At 38.3% G+C, this 25,625-nt stretch overlaps 1 protein-coding gene across 1 annotated transcript; it reads right to left on the bottom strand.

Moving 5' to 3' along the window:
- Positions 1–599: 599 nt before the first annotated feature.
- LOC100816401 (protein CANDIDATE G-PROTEIN COUPLED RECEPTOR 7) lies at positions 600–2,389 on the bottom strand. The gene has a single exon (XM_003518579.4). It carries the CDS (start codon positions 2,194–2,196, stop codon positions 871–873), a length of 1,326 nt encoding a protein of 441 aa, XP_003518627.1. The 5' UTR covers positions 2,197–2,389; the 3' UTR covers positions 600–870.
- Positions 2,390–25,625: the final 23,236 nt, after the last annotated feature.

Below are 25,625 nucleotides of genomic sequence, written 5' to 3'. Positions count from 1 at the left end.
AATGAGGCCGGGGGTCATCATATTGGCCACATCACGGTAAGCAAAAGAGCCAGCAGGAGAAAAGAGAAGAACTTCACAGTGTGAAAATTAGATTCACAAATGAATAGCGATGGGAGGATGATATAGAAGGCCCAGAAAGATAAAAATAAAATAGACTGCGAATGAGATTCCTTTTTGGAATATAACTATGAATAATATTCTATCATTTCTATGTTGTTAAATGAGGCACCGCCACCAACATAGTTATTTCTTGTATCAGAGCGTTGGATTGATAATCCTTCAACACTTATACGGAGTATGAAACTATAAATGTATTGACACTGCTAAATATCCAAATAAAAAAACTTTGCCAACTCAGACACGCACTAGCAATAAGTGGTGTTTTAGGAATCTAGTATGAGTATAGAGGTTAGTAATTACTAATATTCTATTACCACTAATTTTCTAGTTGAACTTGAAGCAAATTCAGAATTCCAATGGTAACAGTTGGATTAATGTTTGCCAACTCAAATACTAATTACTATTCCAATGCAACTTTGCAGCAACAGAAGTTCCAAGTTGGAAGATAAGTATAACAAAAGCATTCATGACAAAAAATATTTGCAAGGTATCGGTATCAATACTTAGACGTAATATATGTTCATAGCACTACACAAGGGTTTAGGATATTATAACACTAATTAAAAAAACTGGCATGAGTCCAGAACACAAAATATAGCGCAATGATTTATGAATAATGACTATACCCATAACATTTAAGATGAAAATTTCTACTGGCTGTTGAGATGAAACCTGAGCATTGCTGAGCATGGAACCAACTTGTTCAAAACCTAACTAGGAAAAAAGCTTAATTTTGTATTTTGAAAGAAGTTACAATTCAAATTCATCTTCAAGCTTCAAGGCCTCTGCAGCAGCCTCTTCCTCTTCATCATCGATGACAAAATAAGGATTGTGAGCCTCAGGCTTGAACTTGTAGCCAGTAAAGACATAGAAAGCAAGTGTGGCCAACTCAGCAGCAACAACACTGGTCCAAGAATAGCGATAGGAGGTAATAGTCTCCAAGGCATAAACGACAACCCTGGTGAAGTAAATGTAACAGATAACGACGACATAGTAGTGCCGGAAGAGAGTAAGCTTCATCAAATTAACAGCAGCCTTGCCGTCGGTCCTAGCGGCCTCACGGAGGTTCTTGATGGACCAGACAATGGGGAAGAGCACAGCGCAACAACAGACGACATCAACAAGGAGGAAGATCTGCTTCCAGGTAACCCAGTCATGGCCAAAGGGCCCACTCTCGTCAATAACGACCTGAGCAATGTTGGCAATGACTTGAAGGGGGATGACAATGATGAGAACCTTCTTTTCCTTATCCTGAAGGAAGGGTTTGAGGAAGGACCAGCCAGTGCCAATCAAGACAATTAGAGTGAAGAGCGAAATGCCCTTGAGGAAGCTGAAAATGTAGAAGACGATATCCCAACCGTGGGCGCTTCCGGTGCGCTTGATGTAGGATTTGTCCTCGGCCTCGCACAAGAGATTCAAGGCCTTAAAGATGACCACGCCCAGCATGAAGTAATGGATGCGGAAGGCGGTTTGGCGCTTCTTGTAGAGGACGCTGATCCAGAGAGCAGCCAGAGCGAAATACACCAACGAGAAGAGCAAATAAACCCTAGGAAGGATGGTTCTGCCCGCAGAGAGGTAATCGCGGACGTTGCTATTCCCTTCTAGGTTGTACATGGCAGATTTAACGTCCATTGTCACCTTGAGTTGCTGCCAGTGGCAGTTGGCGAAGACGAGGTTGTACTGATCGGCGTCGGTTTCCTCTTTGTAGAGCGTGCTGAAAGAGTCCTTGCCGTTTAGAGAATTGAAGGAATAGACGGACTTGACCAGATCGGATTGAAGGGCGCACCGAATCTCACCGTCCTCGAGTTGCTGGAGGACATGAAGCCAGGAATCGAGGGTGCAGAGAAAGAAGCCGACCTTCGAGAGGTCCAAATTGGAATTGGAGAGTGAGATTTTGGAAACGCTGAGCTCAAGGCGACCCTTGTGGGTGAATCCAAACTGATCGAAGGGGATGATGCGGCGATCGTCGTTTCGGATCTCGGAGAAGCGGATCTCGGAGAGCGACGAGGGGAAGAGCGCCACTAAGAGGATGAGGAAGAGGAAGAAGGAGCAACGTGAACACCCCATCTTCATCATCACCGTCGGCGTTTTCGGCTTCAGATAGATCAGATCAGATCAGATCTGTGCGTGTCTGAGCGACCGACTTGCTATTGCTGATAGCGTAAACTAGTCGGCAGGTAATGTAATGTAATGTTTAATGTAAATCAACAACAGACCAAACAGTTCGTCAACTTGAAATTGTCAGGACACCGGTAAAGTTATAGTTAGCGTTTACTAATTAAAGAAACATAATATGGTCAAAATGGATTTTTAAAATACTTTCGTCTAAAAATAATGACATAAACACTCATCAAATGTATAATGGGGAATTTTATTTTTGTTAAACTTGATCAAAATAGACACCATAATTATATCATTGAAAATTTATGAATAACATAACCCCCCCTTTTTTTAGAGGAGAATAACATCACTTAGCATTTACAATCTTAAATTATTTTATGAGATTTTTAATAATTAATTCCTATTAGGAAAGGGATGAAGAGTTTTTAAAGGTGACTAAATTTTACATCAAAGATTAATTTTATAGTCTATTCAAAGGACCGAAATTTGTGGGACCAAGGATTAATCTAGTGTGAACTCTAATCTATTTAGGTTGTTTGATTTAGTTTCTTTTATGCCTGAATGTGTGAGAGCCATGTATAATAGGTTAGAATCCATTTCAATATTCTCTTCATAGGTTTCTAAGCAAGATCCATGGTTTAAAACATGTTAGGATTAAATCTGGCCAAAAATATTTTTAAAAAATCATTAGTTTTTAATACAAAAAACAAAATAGTTAATTACCAAAACATATTAATTGATTATCTCAAGGCTCTGTTTTTCATAACTGCCTAAGGTTCGTAAATAATCAATTTTCCACTTTTAAGATAATCCATTGTTTGGCCCTAAAGCAAAATACATGTTTTTGCAGTTAATTGACTAGATGAAAAATAATCAATTATATTTATCTTTGTGATACCTAGGTGATTTTGTGAACAAAATAATTTATTATCCTTAGTAAACAATTGATTATCTATGTTTGAGGTCTATAAAAACAAAATTTTTGAAGAAACTTTTTTTGTATGTGACACTTGTTTTTCACATTTCACTCAGAATTTTCAAAGAGAGTACTCAGAGATCTTGTGTGTCATCATCCTCTAGATTCATTGGTTGCAAAATCATGTTCTTATCTTGAAGAGCCAATGAATCTTATTTCATGGAACCATGATGTAAAGCTGAAATGTTATAGTATAAGTGTATCATTTTCATATCTTTCACTAATCAATCATGTGAATTCTTTCCTATTTCTTTGCATTTAGTTGTGTTCTAGAGTAGGTTTCTCAAGGGTTTTAGATTGTGTAGTAGGTTTCTACACAAATGTTAGTGTAGACTTGAAGAGGTGAGAAAACTCTATAGAGACTTACAAAGGTGAGAATATTGGGTTGAGAAGTATCTAGGAGAGGCTAAGAAATGATATTGTGAAATCCCGAGGAGCCTTAAGGTGAAAGGATAACCTTAGTAGTCGGTATTTGTCTTAGTGACAAATCCTATAGATGTAGGGACTTGATGTAGCTCAAGGTTTGTAGGGGAACTAATAGATATTATTTGTGTTGTATCCTCTTTACAAACTTCTCATATTTACATGCATGCTTCATATTATATTGATAGGTGAAAGATATTGTTTTAAACTAACTAGCATAACTTAGTTAACTTATTAAAAAAAGTTTTTCATATAGTTTTCAAACTTTAGATGCAACAATAAGATTTTTAACGAATTTAGATATCAAAATTTGTGAATAGAGCAAAATCTTAGAATTCAAAAAACAGGTTTGAGAAGCAACTTCTCATAAAATAAAACTTGGTATTAAGAGAACCTAACGTATATAATTAAGGTAAGAAGAAAAATCTATTTTTTTGCTAGAATGATAAAGTTATCCCTTAAAATTTGAAATTATCTATAATTTGAGGAAAGATAAGATACAATCATATATTTTCCTATTTACATTATCTTATAAGAAAAATTGAGATCTTATCATCCAATTTCATATCTATAAAAGGGGATCATTTTAGGTAAACAAACTTTAATCTAATTTAGATTCATATACTTGCATACCTCTGTAACATCCCATTTTTCGTAAATAAATTAAAAATAATTTTTAGTAAAAATAAATAAATAAATAAATAAAAATAATGCTTTGAAATATATATATATTTGGTTTATTCATTTGATAAGAAATAAAATAGTGTTCTTTTTTATAAAATAATAAAAATAAATAAATAGAGTAAATAATAAGTTGTGAGTACCCTAGGTATAAATGATGATATGTTAGTTCATAGGACCGACGATGTCTCCTCTTTCCCTCATTTTCGTTTTTCTCTCTTCTTCTCCCAAAGCCCTCTCTTTTTCCTGCAGACCACCAAACCTGTCTCAAAAAAATGACGATCTCGAATACATTCACCGTTGGATCGTCGTAAAATTTAAGCACCAGGTCTGAAACTCATTTCCAAGAATTCTTACCGTTGGGAATTACGGAAAGATGTCGGAGCTGAGAGAAATATTGTTCGCATCGTGACATTTTTTTTCTCGCAGAAACCCAGAGCTGTTTCGGTAAAACTATGATCCCGGATTCTTTAACCGTTGGATTTTCACAAAATGTTTATATGTTGTTCGAAATTCAATTGTGCACACCTTTACCGTTGGGATTTACGAGATAATATTCGGGGAGGGAGAAAAAGGAATGGCATGAAGGCAGTACAAATACAGGCTACAATCCGTTCTCATTCTCTCTAACGTTTGGGAACCCTATTAGAGCAACTAGAGGAAAAAATTGAGAAATCTTAGGAACTTGTTAGAGATGCCGCTATCGCTGTCATAAGACACGTGAGCCCGCTTAGAGGTAAGGGATGAGTTTATCACAATTAGGGATTAGAATGAACATGTATAGAGATCCTTAGAGGATTAAATTGGAGTTTATTTTGGGATGTTTATTGACTTATAATTTTTGCTTTATGGTTATAAATACAATATTATTGTATTTTATGTACCAATTGATGTTCTAATAAGAATTGATTGATAAGCTTGAGTGCTCTTGATATTTTTGTGTTTTGACCCATGATTTTGATACAATTGTGTAAAATTATTTGAGGGGTTTTATTCCCCATATTGTGATAATTTGAACTTGTGATTAATGGTGAATGTGTATTGAGATGTTGAGATGTGAGCTATGGACTATGCAATCACACAATTGTAAGACCATTTAAGGGCGACGAGTATTGTGATGAGATCCACTGTGGGAACCCGACAATTAAAATGATTTTGAAAACAATTGAGTAGTTGTGTGTATTGCATGGTTCATAGGTAAAGTGTATGTGATTCATGAAGTGTGTTTAGCACTTGATATGACAATAATTGTAATGTGAGCTGTGAATTATACAATAACCCGACCAATGTTGATGCGTAGTGTTAAAGAAAAAGTATAGGTTTCCTATTTAGGAACTAATGTTAAATTATAGCGCAATGTGTTAAACGTGTTTGAAACACGAGTGTGAGGTCGTGAGTATTGTATAATTCATGAGTAGTTCTTATAAATGAAATATGTGATGAATTGTGGAATAACATGTTGGCTTGAGATTATGATATTGTTATTGAGATTAAGTATAAGTGTAAAGTTGAACATGTGTTAATTTGTGAGATACGTGTAAACATGTAATGGTGGATTGTGACACTATGAGATGTGAAATTGTGAATGAGTTTTGGTTGTGAATAAGTGTGTGATTAATTCTTGATGTGACATTACTTGTGTTGTAAGCTGTGAATTGTACAATAATTCGACCAGTGTTGATGCGCAGTGTTAAAGAGAAAGTGTAGGTTTCCTATTTAGGAACCAGTGTTAAAGAGAAAATGTAGGTTTCCTATTTAGGAACCAGTGTTAAAGAGAAAATGTAGGTTTCCTATTCAGGAACCAGCGTTAAATTGTGGCGCAATTGTGTTTAACGTGTTTAAAACACGAGTGTGAGGTCGTGTGTATTGTATAATTCATGAGCAGTGTCTACATGCAAAAATGATTTTAGGGGTTGGACCTGAATCAGGAGGGAGAGGTCCTGACGGACTCTTCGGAGTGTAGGCCTTGGGGGTCACCCGGTTTGAGTGTTCCTTTAAGCCTATGTTGATCCCATATGATTGGAGCATTCTCGCAAAACACTGTGACCCTGACTGATCTCCATATGATTTTATTTAGTGAGAGTAATCTGACATACCCATTGTGTGGTGTCTCTTGTTATGTACTTCTAAGCGCCCTAGGGTGGTTTTTCACTGACATGGTACCACATTGCATATAGGCTTGAGTCTTAGCATAACTGTTGCATAACGCCTGCTAATTGTTCATTATGAAATTGATGTGTTATTATGTCTTGATCGGATTATGTGATTCATGTGTAATGTGATTGATGATTGAAAAGTGAATTTTAAATGATAAAGTGGTGGAATTACGTGAATTATGTTTAATCAAGTGGTATCTCATTTATATGATATGTATATTTAGTTGTCTTGTTTCTCTATTAGCTAGGAATGTGATAACTCACTCCCCGTGTGTTGTTTGTGTTTGGATCCTGTGATGACTTGAACTTTGTGTTCGGGGGAGCAGATGACTAGGTGAATTGCTTTAAGGAACCTTGTGCGGAAGGATGTTGTGACACAACGCTCTAATAGGATGTGACATTGGGGTATAGAGTTTTATATTAATTGTATGAAATCTTAGACGACCTTGTTTGAGCTAAAATGACTTGATTATTTATTTGGACAAGTTTGAATATGATGTAGAAGAAAGTGAATGTGAGTTTTTTTCCCCTTTGAAAGACTTGTTTCTAAAAATGTTTTAAAAATACTTTTAATTAATATTTGAATTTTTATTCCTTTATTAGTATATATGTAAGGGGTAAAGGGTGTCACAACCTCCATGCCTCTAATTTAAGCGTCAGAGTGTCTTTATAGATACATCTCACCATCGTTCGTAGAGGAGCTCAAGGTCCTTTTTGAGAAGGTTCTGCCAAAGCTAGTAAGAACAATATGTATCTTATTACTATTTTTATTCCTAACTATGAAAGATGATTCCTTGCTCCTAACTAAATTTTGATATCCTTGTCAAAGCTTAAGGAGAAAATTTCAAAAGTTGCTTTTATTTATGTAGAAAAGATCCTTAGTTAGATAAGTATCATTATTTAACTCTCTTTTAATGAGCTTCCAAATCACTTTAGGATAATCCAAACCACATGCTCAGACATGTTGAATTTAGCATAATTTTGCACCATCGTGTAAGGGCATTCTTCCTCATGGAAAGGGTGTGCTTTATCCCTTCAAGGACATCTGATGGCACTTTATGAATAATGGTTCCTATATTCGAGGCCAGGAAATACCTCCAGAAGGAAAGGTTAGAAGATAGTATTTTTAGTGAAAATTCTTGTCCCATTTTCATTAATAACACACATATAAAGACTTACATTAGCTAATAGGATAAGGACAACAACAACAAAATAATGAAAATGAAACAAGCATAACAGAATCATAACAAAATGGTTAGGCACTAGGGGACAACCACTAACATGTATTGATCCACTACACTACTAACAAAATTTTGGTGATGATCTAATAGCATCTAGTGAATAAACTCTTCCCACCTTTGTGGCCTTTTGATAATTCTTTTGGGCATGTGATTAGCCTCTGATTCAGGGTTACTATCATTCCCTATTGCTTCGAGAATCACCTTGTCCTCAAGGTGGTAACTGGCTTGTAACTCAGTCCAATTTTCCCAAATTGAATCTTCTAGTGGCAAGCCCAACCATTAGACAAGGACGCACAACTGAGGTGGGTCTGAATTGTCCCATTTATGGTCCAAGATAGTGAGAGGCTCGATAATGGGCTGATTATCCAAATCTGTTGGTGGTAATGACTAGTCTGAGGCCATAGGACCGCTGTGCGGCTTCAACAACAAGCAATGAAACATAGGGTGGATCTTCGCGGAAGCAGGGAGAGCCAATTTGTACGCTACTAGGCCAACCCTTTCTATGACCTGATATGGTCCATAGTAGCACTTGCCTAACTTTTGATAGTTATTGCCAGCCAAAGAAGTTTGCCGGTATGGTCGTAGTTTCACGTAGACCCAATCATCAACGTGGAAGGAGATGTCCCAGCGGTGGCTACCGACAGAACTCTTCATTTTTTCCTGGGTGTGCTCAATTTTTCTCTTGAGGTGTATGAACATATCTTGTCGAGAAGTAAGAAGGAAATCGATTGTCTCCATAGATGAGGAGCCTGATATATAATTGGGAATACTCGCTGATGGTTTCCCATAGGTGACCTCGTATGGCAATAAGTTGGTGGTGGAATGGCATGAGGTGTTGTAACACCATTCAACAAGACATGAAAACTTTCCCCACTAGAAAGGTTTCTAGTGCACGAAGCTGCCCAGGTATTGTTACACCACGCGGTTAAGCATCTTGGGCTGGCCGTCACTTTGGGGTGATAGGTCATGCTCATGCGCAATTTAGTGTCGTTGAGCTTGAATAGCTCGCACCAGAAGCGGCTCATGAAGATGGGATCTCTGTCAGAGATCAAGCTCTTAGGAAATCCATGGAGCTTGCAAACGATCTCAATGAAAAGTTGGGCCACCTTATGTGATGTGAAGTGAATGGGAAGCATGCCAAAGTGAGCACTTTCAAAAAATGATCTACAATTGTCAAGATAACAGTGGCGCCCTGGTAATTGGGAAGTCCAGTGATAAAATCGAGGGCCATGTCCTCCCAAGGGCTCGGCGGAGGAGGAATTGGTTGAAGTAAACCTGCTGGCCTTTGTGGGATGTATTTGGTTTGCTGGCAATCTAAACATTGTGTGATGTACTGCCGGATGTCTTGTTTCATGCCTATCCAGAAGAAGTTCTACTGAATTCGACTCAAGGTTTTTGCCAAACCCATGTGGCCACCTAGAGGGGACTTATGATATTCCTTTAGCAATAATGGAGTGAATGAGCTTCATTTGTTTAGCCAAATGTGTCCTTTGTAGAGAAGAAGATCGTCCCTGATTTTGAATTCAGGGTGGTTCTATGGCTCAATACAGACAACATTGAGTAAGGAGATTGATTCCTCCATTTGGAACAGCTCGTGTTTGAGGTCATCAAGGAACTGAAAATGAGGCACATTCATAATCCATAAAGCCTCTGGTGATGGTTCGCGAATGCGCGAAAGGGCATCAGCCACGACATTGCTATGCCCTGCCTTGTATTGGATGGTATAATCATACCCCAATAACTTGGCGATGTAAATATGCTGCTCTGGTGTCTGAATGGGTTGGGTCATTAATTTGCGCAAACTCTTGTGGTCTGTCAAGATGACAAAAGAGTGACCCAATTGATACTAGTGCTAACGCTTCACAGCGATCGTAATCGCGTGTAACTCGCAAATATAGGTGGAAGAACGCAACAACTTTGGGCAAAATTGCTTGCTAAAGTAAGCAATTGGATGACCCATTTGCATTAACACAAAACCTATTCCCATATTGGAAGCGTCTGTCTCCTGAACGAACGAAATATTGAAATCAGGGAAGGATAGTACCGGTGCCTGAGTCATCGCCTTTTGAGGGTATCAAAGGCCGTTTGAGCATCAGGGGACCATGAAAACTGATCCTTGCACAAAAGTTGGGTCAATGGATAAGCGAGTTGGGCATAATTCTTGAAAAAATGGCGGTAGAAGCTCGTAAGGCCTAAGAATCCGCATAATGACTTGGTTATCATGGGGATGGACCAATCCAGCATGGCTTGTATCTTTGACGGTTCTGGCTCAACATCGTTCGTCAAAACGATGTGCCCCAAGTAATCGATACTGTGTTGGCCAAACACGCATTTGGAGAGCTTAAGGTTGAACTCCCCTTGTTGTAGAGTGTGCAAAACTTGGTCCAAGTGGTCGAGGTGTTCATCGAAGTTGTGGCTATATACTAATATGTCGTCGAAGAAGACGTGGATGAATTTTCGTATGAACGGTCGAATTAGGTCATTCATCGTGGCTTGGAATGTGGAAGGGGCATTGCATAACCTGAATGGCATAACCACATACTCATAGTGTCCTTGATGAGTACAAAATGTGGTTTCAGGAATGTCGGATTCCACCATTCGAATCTGATGGAAACCTTGTGCAAGGTCCATCTTTGAGAACCAAGTGGCGTGACCCAGATCATCCAAGAGGTCATCAATGGTAGGGAGAGGAAATCGGTCCTTGATAGTAATTGTGTTCAAAGCATGGTAGTCAACACAGAATCACCATGATTCATCTTTCTTTTTAACGAGCAACACTAGCGACGAGTATGGACTATGACTTGGGTGAATCAGGTGGCGATGAAGCATGTCCTCAACCTGGTTTCCTATTTCCTGCTTTTGAAAGGAAGGATACCGGTATGACCTTACGTTTACTGGTTAGGTGTTGGGTGTGAGGTTAATGGTGTGGCCGTTGGTTCGCGGTGGAGGTAAGCGAGTGGGTGGCCGAAAAAGGGAAGAATATTTGTCAAGGAAGTGACGGAATTTAGGTGGAAGGGGGGTGGTGTCAATGGTGATTGGGCTGGTGGTGTCGTGGAGCTGGAGATAAAAAAGGGCTGCCACCCGAGATGTGTCCAGGAGGCGCTTGACCTGGCCGTTGGTCACCTCTGTTGGGCCAGGTCCTGAATAGCCTTGTAATGTGATGGGCTGGTCTTTCCACACAAAGGACATGGTGAGGTGTGAATAGTTTGTAGTAACTGGGCCTAGAAGTTTAAGCCATGCTACCCCAAACACCATGTTGGCACCCCCTAGAGCCATGACATACAGGTCCAAATGAAAATTGAAGGCCTTGAATCAAAACGAGCACATGCTTGCAAACTTGGTCACACCCAATCTCACTGCCATTGCCAACCATGACTGTGAGGCGAGGAGTGGGTTGAGCCGCTAAATTCATAAAGCAAACCATTTGATCTTGGACAAAATTATGGGTATTGGCCCCATTGACGAGGATCACGACCTCGTGGCCGTGACGGTGCCCGTGACGCGCAAAGTAGCCGAAGCTGGGTGGCTCGAAAGGGCGTGAAGACTTAGTTGAGTCGTGTGTGGATCTTCATGTGGGTTGGAAGAATCACTCTGGTCTAGGCTTGGTGAATCAGAATCGACAAGGTCCTCATTTTCAAAGGCAACGAGGAGGAAAAAATTTGCACGACATTTATGGTTAGGGCCATAGTGTTCGTCGCAATTATAGCACAACCCTTTCTCACAGTGCAACGCCATTTTGGCCGGGGTAAGCTTTTTGAAAGTTGTTTTTGGTGGGGCTGGAAGGAGAGGAAGGAGTTGTGGTGGGGGCAGAGACAAAATGGGAGATGGCAAAAGGGAAGGGGAGGGGTGACGGAGAGAATGACGGTGAAAGTCATTGAACTTGTCCTACTGCAACTTGGAAAGGGTGGCGGCCTACACTAGGGACAACAGTTGAAGGGAGAGGACCTCCCGGCGAATGTCCGTAGACATATTGGAAATAAAGCAGCTAAGGAGGAGTGGCAGAGGGAGGCCGACGACACGATTGGCCAAGGCTTCAAACTCGGAAAGGTAGGCATTAATTGAGCCCTGTTGAGTGAGTTTGAAGAGTGTGTCGCGGGGATTTTCGTAGAAGGAGGGCACAAAACACATCTCCAAGGCTTGAAGAAAACCAGACCAAGAAGGCAGTTGGTCGTTGTAGAACATCCATTGAAACCAGTTGAGGATTGGCCCGTCGAGGTAGAAGGAGGCTACCTGGAGTCGTTCGTTATCAGGGGTACCATGGTAGTAAAAAATTTGACTAATCTTGAATATCCAAAGACATGGCATCAGTCCCGTCGAAGTGAGGAACCTCAAGGTTCATACGAGGAGGTGGGGGCCACAATGAACAAATAGGTGAAGTTGTTTCCAGGGTGTGAAGACGAGAAATAACCTCGTCCAATTTGGAGTGGAGGAAGCTCTGGGTGAAGGTGAGTGCACTCTAGTTCTGAGTCAAGAGGGTCACAACCTCCTGAAGGCGAGACAAGGAGTGAGAACGTGTATTATCGGCCATGGGAAGGGATCAATGAAAGCACCAAATGATGGTGCTCTATGAATAATGGTTCCTATATTTGAGGCAAGGAAATACCTCCAGAAGGAAAGGTTAGAAGATAGTGTTTTTAATTTGCAAATTCTTGTCTCCTTTTCATTGATAACACACTATATATAGACTTACATTAGCTAATAGGATAAGGACAACAACAACAGAATAATGAAAACGAAACAAGCATAATGGAATCATAACAGAATGGTTAGGCACTAGGGGACAACCAATAATAAATACCACTAACAAATACTACTAACAAAAATTTTGTGATGATTTGACATCATTTACTGAATAAACTCTTCCCACCTTTGTGGCCTTTTGATAATTCTTTTGGGCATGCAATTAGCCTTTGATTCAGGTTTGCTATCAACATCCGATAAAATAGGAAAGGGTGTGCTCCAAATTCTAAGCAAACCTCCAAACTCTAGCACAACCACACTCTATTTGATTGTGCTTCATCATTTTTAGCAATTGTGAAGCATGATCGTGCTCCTTGATCTGAAGCACAAAACTTTACTTTTTTTAGTGAGAAAGTTCTTGAAATCCTTACTTTTTCAAACAAGTCCATCTTCCTCTTCAATTTTATGAGAAACAAAAGAAAAGTAGGTGAGGTGTTTTAATACGTAAAACAAGACAAATTGCTCCCCAAAACCCCTATTAAGCATACACAATTATTGTTTACCAAATGCTCAATTATTCACATTACAATACATATTTTAAGTTAGATGTATGGAGATAAATTTGAGCTGTACAATCTGTATTTAACAGTTGCAATGAATCAAATGCCTGAATGTGGGAATTCCTTTACTACAGGGAATCCCGATCCCCTAAACTGGAGGTTGTTCGGGACCAATAAGTGGCCAAGTCTAGTAGAGACGATTCTCTAACATGATAGACTGTGTTTATACTATATCTTTAAGTGGTTATTGTGTGCCTCAATTTAAGTCAATCCTCATTTAAGAACAACTTTTTCTCCTTATTTGCACGAACTCAAGAATGTGGGAGACACATCCTAAACAAGCATTGTAGAGGAAAGAAACATTTTCCTTGATTACTGTTGAAGATATTTTTCTTTTAAATAATCCCAAATTTTAGTAGAAAAAAGAGTGCAATATAGATGTTTAATTAACTAATATAGCCACGTAGTTTGGGTGTTAGTTTTGGCAAAAAAATTGTACAATCTAGCAATACTGATATTTGACACTATAATTACAAATTTACATGAAGTATTTGTAGACAATGCCCTCTCATTTGTGAATGTAATGACTCTATGAAAGAAGTAAAAGCCTAACAAGGCTGGTATAATTACACGCGTGAAAAATGAAATTTTCTGAAGCTAGACCGGTAAGAGCACCTCAGGTCGAAATAGAAGCTTACTAGACACTAGAAAGGAATGCCTTCTCATGCCTGTAGTTTATGACACACACTAGAGCTTGGTTTTGCCATAGAACCTGAAAGTGTTATTACCTTGTTAAAATATGAAAATCTTTTATTTGATTCATTGAACACCCGGGAATCATACTCACATATATTCGCATAACAAGCTTGTTTTGAAACAGGGTCTTCTTCAAATGTAGGTGGGACTTGGCCATACACCATATCACAACTCATGTCTTCAAAATCTATGATTAAGTTCAGATACACGTGAATAAAAGTTTAAAATGATCTGAATTATTTTTTAAATTAAAAAATAATAATAATCCAATAATATTTTTTGGGAAGTTATATATGTAATCAAGAATGTAAACCTTAAATTTTGGCTAGTAATAGCAAGAAGACATACTAGGAGTCATTGTTAACGGAAGTCCAAATTCATTAGTGAAAAAATCTTGGGTAGGAATCTTGCACATATTGACACACATTCCAACACAGCCACTATTCTCCAGGTACCTTCACAAGAATAAATATCAAGGAAACAATGGAAAAATGGTGAAATTGTTACAACGGCCTTAATTAATGCAAGAAGTAAATTTCAAAATAAATACTAGCTATTAATCGTCCTTTTTCAGGTCTCCCAGCCTCAATTGATTGCTGTCATTCATACAAAGATGAATTTATTTTTATTTTTGGTTGATATAAAGGGGTTCAAGACCCCAAAGATGAATCTAATATATACATGTTTGAATTGAAATACAGATGACTTTGCGCAAATGTTCAATTACCAATCTCAAAGACATGAAATCTACCTGCACTTCTTTATATGCACGCCACTTTTTTGCTTCACTCCATTTATCTCTACTTCCATAACCTAGTGCATCTCAAGAATCTAAATATCAATGACAATACTAAGTAATATAGCAGAAAATTAAGGGTAAACAACCAATAACTCCATTAATATTTCAGCCATTTTCCGATCATCATAGATAAAGTTTATTAGACAACAAATCCTATTATGTTTGAGTAAGAATGAAAAACGTTTAATTTTATTCGCTGACATCCCATACTAACCTGGAAAGCGTGTATGTTCAAAAAAGAATGTTAAGTTACTTGCAAGCTGTCTTTGTTTACTTCCAATTGTACATAAAAGGCATTAAGATTTAATTGTAGAGAATTTTACATTTGAACCAAACTTCAGGGGCTTTGTTACAAAATAACTTTTATGTATGAGACTTGAAAATGGCTTGGAATACATAGGAGGTTAGATGCAATTTACTCTTAACATCTTGTGATCCAGTTCTGCAAATCTAAAAACTTGCACAAAATGGAAGCATTTGGGCAATATCACATCACACGGAAATTTAGCTATGCATGATAGAATCACTAGATAATCTGAAATGTTGTTCATTTGACTGCAGTATGTTACTGAAAAGGTTCGAAAAACTGTTTCTGGATGTCTTTGTATAATCAACAATTTAGCACATAAATTTATACAGTTTGATTTTTTCTTGGCAAACATTGCAAGTATTTTGCTTCCCTGGAGGATGCAATGTAATGTGGCGCAAAACAAGTAAAGCAATTATAAACTACATTGACAAATATAAAATTACCTCAGATGGCCCAACTAACCAGTCGAAGAAAGGCACTGTCAAAGCAGCATTAAACTCTGCAGCCCATTTTGTTGGCGGAAATAATTTCCGGAACTGCAATAACATAGCTAATTCAATTCAATACATGCGGTAAGAGACTCAAATTGCACACATACAGGCCCAAGAGCAGGCATCTATATATTATATGTTCACAAGTTAGCCGTCAACTCATCTTTATCATTTTCACTATTAAGTATTTAAAAGCAGGGAAGCAACAGTGAAAATGAACCATCCACCTGGGCAGGCGCACCTGGAGGAAGCATAGACAGGAGAACCTCCCGAACCACTTGTTGTTGCTGGATACGAGACCTACGCTGCATTACTCTCCTTGATACATCCACGAAACTCTCATAGTCATAACCCCAATCCCACCAACCCTTATTCTCTCTGGCTTTTCCTGCTGGTGCTGGTGGATCAGCAAATTTCTCCATCTTACGCGCAAAGAGAGTCATGAAGGCCTTCTCAAAAATGCCATCATTGTACCGTGTCTTTTGTCCTAAAGGAGCAGGTTCACCAGATGGCTCAGCTATCCCACACCGAATTCTGATGACTCCAGCTGCTCTTCCACCACGTGATGATGGGCGTTGGCATTGGGGTTGGGCAGGACTTGCCTGCACACCCTGCAAGCTCAGAGCTACCATCAATTCCCACTGCCGAGTTTCTGAATTAACTAACACACAATAACGTATCAAAAATCCCAGTCCCTTCCTTTTATATATAACTGCTCCATATAGAGGAATAAGTTTGTAACTTTTATTTATCAATTTGATATTAGTTTACAGTGATATATATACAAGTGAATAGCCCTAATATGTAGTGAATCAAGCTACCAATCTCCTAATAATTCTCAACAAATCAGAATTGGAAATAACAGATTTGCACAGATTTGCACGGCTAAATAATTAAAGGAATTGAAAACTAATTATTATGATTGATATCCTCCCGCAAGTTGTATAATCTGGATGAGAGATGCAACTTGGACAGTAGCGATTCGAACCGAGGGCGAAGCAGAGGCTTTGTTAGAATATTAGCAAGTTGATCATCGGTAGACACAAAAGACACTCGAAACTTGCCATGTTGAACATGTTCTCGGACAAAGTGGTAGGCTAAGGCTATATGTTTCATCCGAGAGTGGAAGACAGGATTAGCACTGAGATTTGTGGCACCAAGATTGTCACAGTATATGACTGGATTGGCAGTGGGCATGTGACCAAGTTCTGTGAACAAGGAAAGAACCCATAATAGTTCACTAGCCGTGTCAGCCAAGGCTTTGTATTCTGCTTCAGTTGATGATCGAGCAACAGAACGTTGTTTGCGGGAGCTCTAGGAGATAGGAGTGTTACCGAGATACAACAAGTAACCAGTGGTTGAAACATAATCATCCTTGTCACCAGCCCAATCAGCATCCGAGTAGGCATGAAAGGTCAAAAGAACAGTCGCTGAGATGAAGACTCCTTTGTCACAAGAGCCCGCCAAATATCGGAGCACTCGTTTGAGTGCAGACCAATGCGTCGTTCTTGGATTTTGCATGAACTGTGCGAGTTTGTTAGTGCTGAAGGCGATGTCTGGACGTGTAAGACTCAAGTATTGAAGGCTTCCAACCAGTGTGCGGTACTCCTTTGGAGAGGGTAGGAGATCACCAGAATCCTTAAGTAATTGAACACTCGCTGACAAAGGAGTGGATGCTGGTTTTGTATTTGTCATGCCTGATTTATGTAGCAGATCAATGATATATTTCCTTTGTGAAAGAAACATTCCTGCAGCGGAAGGAATTACTTCGACACCCAAGAAATAACTGAGACGTCCAAGATCTTTTAACGAAAACCGAGCAGCAAGTGTGGCAATGAGTTTGGACAGCTCTGCAGATGAATTTCCAGTCATAATTATATCATCAACATATACTAATAAGTAAAGTGTAACCTCTGGTTTTTTGTAGATGAAAAGAGATGCATCTGCAGTGGAATTGACAAAACCAAGGGAGAGCAGGAATACGCGAAGCTCCGTATACCAGGCGCGGGGTGCTTGCTTCAACCCATAGAGTGCCTTTTTGAGGCGACAAACATGATCAGGAAAGTTTTTGTTGACAAAACCAGGTGGTTGTATCATGAAGACTTCCTCCTTAAGTGTCCCTTGAAGAAATGCATTGTTGACATCAAGCTGACGTATGGGCCACCCTTGACGAACTGCAAGAGTTAGGACAATGCGAATGGTCACCAGTTTAACAACGGGGCTAAAAGTTTCTGTATAGTCCCAACCAAAGTGTTGGTGAAACCCTTTGACGACTAACCGAGCCTTGTAACGATCAATTGATCCGTCTGGATTTCGTTTGATTCGAAATACCCATTTACAACCAACCAAATTTTGATCAGAGGACCGACTGACAAGATCCCAAGTGTTGTTGTGGTGTAAGGCATCAAATTCGGCTTGCATGGCTGAGCGCCAATCAGGGTCGCGAAGGGCCTGGGTGATGGTGTTGGGTTCAATGGGAGAGGAGGCTTGGACATGGAGATTAAGCTTTTGGATGGGTTTGATAATGTTGTTTTTAGACCGAGTGATGATCCCACCTCCATTTGGGTTGACAATGGTTTGGGGTGGTGGAGCAGAGAGTTGCGGGGATGATTGTGAGGTTGGAGGAGGAGATTGAGTGGGGTTTGTGGGTTCGGTGGAGGACTGGGCCATATATGGGGAGTTGGTGATGGATGGGGAGGAAAACAACAGCAGAGTTGGTTTGTTGGGTAAGTTTAGAGACAGAGATTATTTTTTGTTTCATGGAAGGAACACACAAAGCATTAGACAAGGATAAATCATTAAGTAAAAGTGTTCCAGAATGAGTGATGTTTAAACCTGAACCATTACCCATAAACAGTGAGTCAGGACCAGTGTACGGATGATGAAGCGCCAGATTATCGAGATCATTGGTTACGTGATGTGTCGCTCCACTGTCAAACAGAAAATCATGTTGCGATGGGCCGGCAGTTGCAGTATTGACCTGAACCTGTCCAGTGTGAGCCGGAGAGTTACGAGGTGGCGGTGGGACACTAGGATGCTGCTGCTGGAAGGTTTTGCACTCAGAGAGAACATGACCTTTGATGTTGCACCACTGACAGCGGCCGAGAAAAGGTTTGCGAGATGCTTTGGCATAGGTGTTTTTGAGAAGGATCCAGAGATCATGCGAGGTCTTGGTTTGAGACACCAGGGAGGCCACTTCATTAGAGAGAGTGGTGAGGAGAGCACCATATATAAGGCGGTCCTGTCGACGCCAGGTTTGGTAAGCAGGATTCTGAGTTGTTACCGGAAGTGATGCAGTGGTGGGGGTCGTTTCCGACGGAGTCGGCGTCGAAGATGTTGGAGCGGTGAGGATCGTTTCTGACGGCGCAGGAAAAGATCCATCTGGATATTGGAGGAGATCATAGCCATCAAGGAGAGCTTCAACTTGTTGTTTCCAATTAGGATAATTGTTGGGAAGAAGTTTGGTGACATTGGTGAAAGTGATGCAAGCAAGGGGTTTGAATGACTCATGAGGGTTGGGAATGAAGGAGTTGTTGTCGGCCATGGGAGGCAAGAGTGGGGAACGACGTCCTTAATTGAAGAAATAGGGAATGGGTGGATCGTTTAGGCTGATACCATATAGATGAATAAGTTTGTAACTTTTATTTATCAATTTGATATTAGTTTACAGTGATATATATACAAGTGAACAACCCTAATATGTAGTGAATCAAGCTACCAATCTCCTAATAATTTTCAACAAATCAGAATTGGAAATAACAGATTTACACAGATTTGTACGGCTAAATAATTAAAGGAATTGAAAACTAATTATTATGATTGATACTCCAAACGAAGATGCTCAACCAATTGTAGTAATACTAAATAATCAATCACCATACTAATAACCACATACTAAAAATCTCATAATTGTACGTATATATAGAAATATATATTTATAATGCACACGATTCATGTTCCCAGACTAAGAATTTATTTAATCTAAAGTCTCTCCAGAAAATCCAGCAGAGTTTCCTCTGTTTTCAATACTTCCCCTCATGCCCTTTTCAAAAGGTATTGAAACAGATCACAACAGAAACCTGGTCATCATTTCACAGCATAACAGATCATCAAAATCATCCATGATATCAAGCATTCTAAATTTCCTCGTCGTAGCTTTTTGGTTAAATATAGGTAGCTTTCAAGCTTACAATCCATCAATCCATTATCTTTGCCAAAGGCAATAATTCAATATATTTATCCAATATCAACTCAACATAAAAAGCAAACCATTATAAAGTACTCAAGTAAAATCAATTCATAATAATAATAAGGAATTAAATCAAGTTACACCTAATTTTCTCATAAACTTTCATCCTTCCTCACCATCACTCACTCTTGAGCAATTATAATTCATGATCTTATTTTCAATTTTATTATATTTTATGATAAAACTTCACCCTAACTAAACCATTCTAGTTTTGTTCTCTTTTAAGTTTTATGAGAAAACTCATTTTATCCTCATTTTCACTTAATTCAATTTATTGAAACAATTGTTATTATTACTAACTTACTAGCATTAATATTATACTAATTATTAAATAATTTATTATTTTTCCCAATTCTAATGCCTTTTACGTTAGAAACATGTGAATTAAGATTTATGGTTATATCTTTAACATATACCTATATGCCATTAACAATTGTTACATATTTATAAATGTTTTTGTTTTCTCGTAAATACCAGAATCATAAGTCTGAATACATTAATCCAATGTATTGGTTGAATCTATGATAGATCAGTATTTTCTTTTATAATTCTTCTCTAACTCACTTTCGTGTTCTGTTTTATTGTTGCTTGTATCATCATTTTTCATTTTTTTGTACGTTTGCAAACCTGACCCAACTAAAACCACCATTCAACACAAATAAAAATAAAATGTCATATTTTAAAATAAAAATGTCTTATTCTCCAGTTTATTCACACATATATAGGTGCAGATGTTAGCATAACATCTCTTCCATTTCTAGACACTAAATTACACGATTTGTAGTCATCTTCCTAGCACAGAAACAAGATCTTTTTAAACTCTTCTCTTAACCTTCCCAATGCCGAGCATATCAACCAAGACAGAAAAGGGAAAATTTTGTTCCACTATTCAGTACTCTCTTCACACGCACTGCTCCAAAGAAATTTCATTCACCTTAGAACAAGAGAGAAGCATAGATTTTTATAGAAGCTTAAGATTCAAGCGATTAATATCAAAATACATAGAGCAACCGTTCCAGTACTAATATATAATCATCAATAGAAATAAAAACTTCCAGCCAAGCATTGATTCACAGCACCATGAATGCTAAATTTCCATGGAATAGGCTTTTAATTTTTTAAACACAAACTATCTCAGAAATTAAAGAGAGATAAAGGGGTTTCTCTCTACTCTTGACCCACTTTGAGATCAAATTAGTAACTAAGAACCAAATCCCCTGGAAACTTCCCTCAACATGATTAGCAGATATCAGAGTCAAAAGTACACGTGTGCTCAGTGCAGAGACTATAAATGTTTATTATGTCTTATGATTTATTAATTATAAAGTATTGTTTAGAGGAAAACAATTAATTAGGCTTGAGAAGTATGAATACAGATTGCTGCGATTTTGTCCAGTGTCAGTGTGTGCGAAGTTAGCAATATCTGTTGATCTGTGAAGTTGGAATACCACCATTGTGGGAAGGCATTTCTGTTTTATATGCTATTGTTAAGTGGGTTTCTGGGTACCTGTTTTGTAATTGAAACATATGTTTTGTACTCCTGTGATGAAACAGTTTGTGGCATGTCTTGTGCTTTCAAAGTAGTTATTAATAAAGTTATTTTCTTTTGCTCTTCAAAAAAGAAGGGGAAAAAAAAAAACTTACCTCAAGTTGAACTATGCGAAGAGAGGAGAAAAAGAGGTGATGAGTTGCGCCACCCAAGCCTCCTAAAGCTCCCAAGGGAGTTGAAAGAAAGCTAGCTTAATTTCTTGATTTGAAAATGGTGATTAGAAGAAAAGATTTTTGAAACTCAGAGGGTGGTTTTCTGGTGGTGTTTACCTCATATCAGAGAGAGAATGGACGAGGATGAGATATGGTTACGTTGGCTTGTGCCTTTGTGTGGTTATGAAAAAATTCTAATTTTTGTTTATTTGATTAGTAAAATTCTAAATTTTATCTATAACCAACTAATAAAACACTATTTGGGTACTAAAATTTAAATAATAGTCCAAAAGTTTTAGATTTTTTTAATGAAAAGTAGTGATCTCATTTCATTATTAATCAAATGTTCAACATAAAAAAAAATTCATGATCAATAAAATAGGGGCTAGGGAACAATAGTTACCTTTACTAGCTCATGAACAACTTCATTAACTTAATCTAATAACAAATCATATTTCATAAGGAATGAGTAACAAACATCTTTTTATACTCAACAATAATATTTCTTAACTCGGTCAAGTTTCCACATGCATTATTTACTTTGCCGGTCATCATTTTAAAATTTAATTCAAATATTACATTATTATAATTCATTGTAGCTACCAAATGAAGAGTTGTCAATAGACCTCATACTTCACCTTCTTGAACATTCATGTATGATTGTCTCCATGATGTTATATTTTAAACCAATCTCCTTTGATCATCATGAACACACAAATCAGTTTCAATGGTATTATGAATCATATGGAAGCTAAAATTCAAGTTACATTTGAGTCATTCATGTTCTGGTTTTCCCAAACCTTCAATGGCGCAGTTTCGAGTGTCAGTTCTTCCCAAATGATCTTTTTTCATTGCACACTTCCAACTTTGATGAAACTTCTCTCCTCTTCTAACCACAAACTCATTTGGGACATCATTGTTTTTCAAACCTTTCATTCCTCCTCCACTATATGCTCCATAGCAAGACAACCATTTGATCTTTTCTTTCTTCTTGTAGTTCCAATTTATCTCCAATAAAAGATAAGTAAAAAGGGGTAACTGTCATACCCTAATTTCATACGGGAACGATTGTTTGTCAATATTTCGATTTTTGCCAGCCGAGTTGAGCTTCTTAACACCAATTGCCGCGCAATCTATAGGGTTTTATGACATTTCGGAAGGAAATGAGCAAAATACTCAAAATGGGGACAAAAGGGTCAATTTAGGGGCATTCTTTAGTCCCTGGGCCCAAGTGGGCTTACTAGAAAGCTTAGGAGTGAGGTAACTAGTTTGCCTGGGCGAGCAAGTTACTTTAGGAGGAAGCAAGCAGCTCGCCTGACCAAGTTGTTGTGCAACCTCCACCCCTCATTTCTTATAAATAGGCATGAGGGGGGCTGAAGGAAGGGTCCAACACCTGAAATCAACAAGATTTGAGTGAAATTAGTGAAAGAAGATGAAGAATCAAAGTTGAGGTGCTTCCGTAACGTTTTTGTGATCGATTTCGTGATCGTTCTTCATCGTTCATCGTTCGTTAACCATTTATTTTCCTATTTTGAAGCTTTGAATTCATTTTATGCACCCTTAGGAGTTCATCCTTGCTTTGCATGTCTTCATCTTCATTCTTCTACCATTGGTGACCTTTTTCTTTGTTTTAAGCGAGTTTTGACCGATCGTTTAAACTGTAATCTCACTTAATCTCAGTTAAAATGAGTTTCAACCGATCGTTTGTATTATAATCTCGCTTAATCACCGTTCAAATAAAATTCAACCGATCGTTTGTGCTGTAATCTCGATTAATCATTGAAAAAATAAAATTCAACCGGTCATTTACTTTTCAAGTACTTTTTTAATACGTTTGAAAGTAATCAAGTGAAGCCAAAGCTAAAATCAATACATAAATCAAGCTTTCATCCAAGAAAATCGCTTGAATCCGTTCAAAGGTCCAACGCCTTAACGATTTCTTTTACTTTTAATGGTTAAAATGGACCTTTTAAAAGTCTAAAATCAACTATATGCATAATTTTTCTTTCTTTAAAGAACTACGTAGGTCTGAGTTCCTCATCGCAATTGAGGATACATAGGAACGAGAGTCCCGCTCTTGTTAACCCTAAAAAGATAAAAACATGAAAAAAGGAAAATAAAAATAAAGTTTGAAGTCATGATTTTTTGCACATTCGATTAAAGGTTGTCGTCCCTTGTGACGGAAGTGTGGAGTGCTAATACCTTTCTCGCACATAAACAACTCCCGAACCTTTTGTTCTTAAAATTCAAAGACCGATTTTTGGTTTTTCTAACGTTTCCCGTGAGTCTTGCGTCGTCCTCCCTCCGAAGGGTAGGTTGTAACAATTGGCGGCTCCACTGGGGAATAGATGTGATTGGAGCTATTGAGCCCAAGACTTTGAACGGACATCGCTTCATTTTGGTTGCGATCGACTACTTCACCAAATGCATACCCTTCACAACTAGGTTGGGCTTTGACTGTACGAATAACATGGTTGAGTACAAGGCGTGCGCCCTTGGAATCCAAGCAGTAATCGACTTCAAGGTCAAATTGACCAAAGTATATGGAGACTCAGTCTTGGTGATCCATCAGTTGAGAGGAGAATGGAGGATCATAGATCATAAGTTCATACCCTATCAGGCCTACATCAAGAAATTTATAGAGTTCTTTGATGACGTCTCCTTCCACCACATTCACAGAGAGGAGAACCAGATGGTTGATGCCCTTGCCACCCTGACATCCATGTTCCAATTAATTCCGCATGGGGATTTGTCGTATATCGAGTTTAGATGTCACGACAAGTCTGCACATTGTTACTTAATGGAGGAGGAGCAAGATGATAGACCTTGGTACTTCGACATCAAGCTATATATCGAAGACAAGGAGTACTCACGGGAGACAATTAAAGAAGATTGGACGCCAATGATAAGGAAATAAAATGGAATCTAAATATTGGCCAATTCAAGAAGATTGGCCCATTGGCCCTTCTTTTCAAATAATGGCCTTTTTCTGCAGGTACATGGATTAGCTTATGTATTCGTATTGGACGATAGACCTTTCTGCTTTTTTAAACTTTGGTATTGTTTGTTTGCTATTTTAAAACATAATTTAATTTATGCAATGGAAAAAAAAAAAAAAACGCATCCGTTATTAAAATGGAATCTATACATTGGCCTGTTTGCCCTTGTTTCTATAATATTGGCCAATTCAAGAAGATTGGCCCATTGGCACATCTTTTCAAATAATGGCCTATCTGCTTATTTAAACTTTGGTATAGTTTTCAAACATAATTTAATTTACGCAATGGAAAAAAAATAACATCCATTTTTTAATTTGATTGGTCTATGTATTAAAGTTTAAAAAATGAAGTTAAATAGAATTTAAAAGAATGTTTCCACATGGAACCGAGTGTCAGCATTTCTGGGATAGTATTAATTACCTATACCGTGCAGGGAGACGTATTTGTCTCTTGCTTCGACGGGTCGGGTGTTGTTGCTGTTGCTGCTCAACAATTCAAGAAGATTAAAAAAATGAAGTTAAAATAAATTAAATAAAAGGAGAACGAAAAAAAAGGAGAATTAAAAAAAAAACGCTGCACCTCTTCTAAGCCTTCGCTAGTAGCAGCCTGCTGGTGCTCTTCCAAATCATCTGCAGCATCAGGGTGTTCTCCTCCAGGTACTGCTGCATTAGCTCCTCCTGGTGCTGCTGCTGCTCCTCCAAATTTTCAGCAGGCTGCAATTCACAATACTTGAGCAAATCAACCAAGGACAGCAATTAAAATTTAAAATAACAAGAATAAAAAAAGCAGTTTTCACCAAAAGCTAGCTGCTGGATTACCCCCTCCTCCTGGTGCTGCTACTCCTCCAAATTTTCAGCAGGCTGCAGTTCACAATACTTGAGCAAATCAACCAAGGACAACAAAATTAAATATGAAAAAACGATAATAAAAAATTCTTGAAAATCATCAAAAGCTACCAGTTCTAATGCCCCAATGTTGCCTTCTTCATCAGAATCGGGCATTGAAGCAAATGCCTCACAGACAACACTAATTTTCTACTCATGGTCAAAGGGGGACAATGTTTCCACGAGCTGAGATTCATTAAATTTTGACTTCAACTCCTTGTCCGTGAAGTAGGTCTTTTCCAACCAATGCAGTACCCGAGGGAATTTCATAGTCTCTGGCCCATTGGACGCGAATAAATGCTCAAACATCCATACATTTAACACAGCAACACATCCATTCAAATCAATTTTGGTAGGGAAGTGGGTGAGTTTTCTTGATGCATTACTCAGGGAATAAACAAGTTTGGCATGGACAGCTTTTGCCTAGTTAAAATTACCTAGATGATTAAAATCATCTAGATATTTTTAGGGAAAATCA

This window comes from Glycine max, chromosome 2 (assembly GCF_000004515.6).
Source record: "Glycine max cultivar Williams 82 chromosome 2, Glycine_max_v4.0, whole genome shotgun sequence".
Taxonomy (NCBI): domain Eukaryota; kingdom Viridiplantae; phylum Streptophyta; class Magnoliopsida; order Fabales; family Fabaceae; genus Glycine; species Glycine max.
Note: the sequence above shows the minus strand (reverse complement) of the source record. Positions and strands in the feature narration are given on the sequence as shown.

Coding starts and splice junctions, on each gene's coding strand:
- LOC100816401 (XM_003518579.4), bottom strand. CDS start 2,196: ATGATGAAGATGGGGTGTTCACGTTGCTCCTTCTTCCTCTTCCTCATC.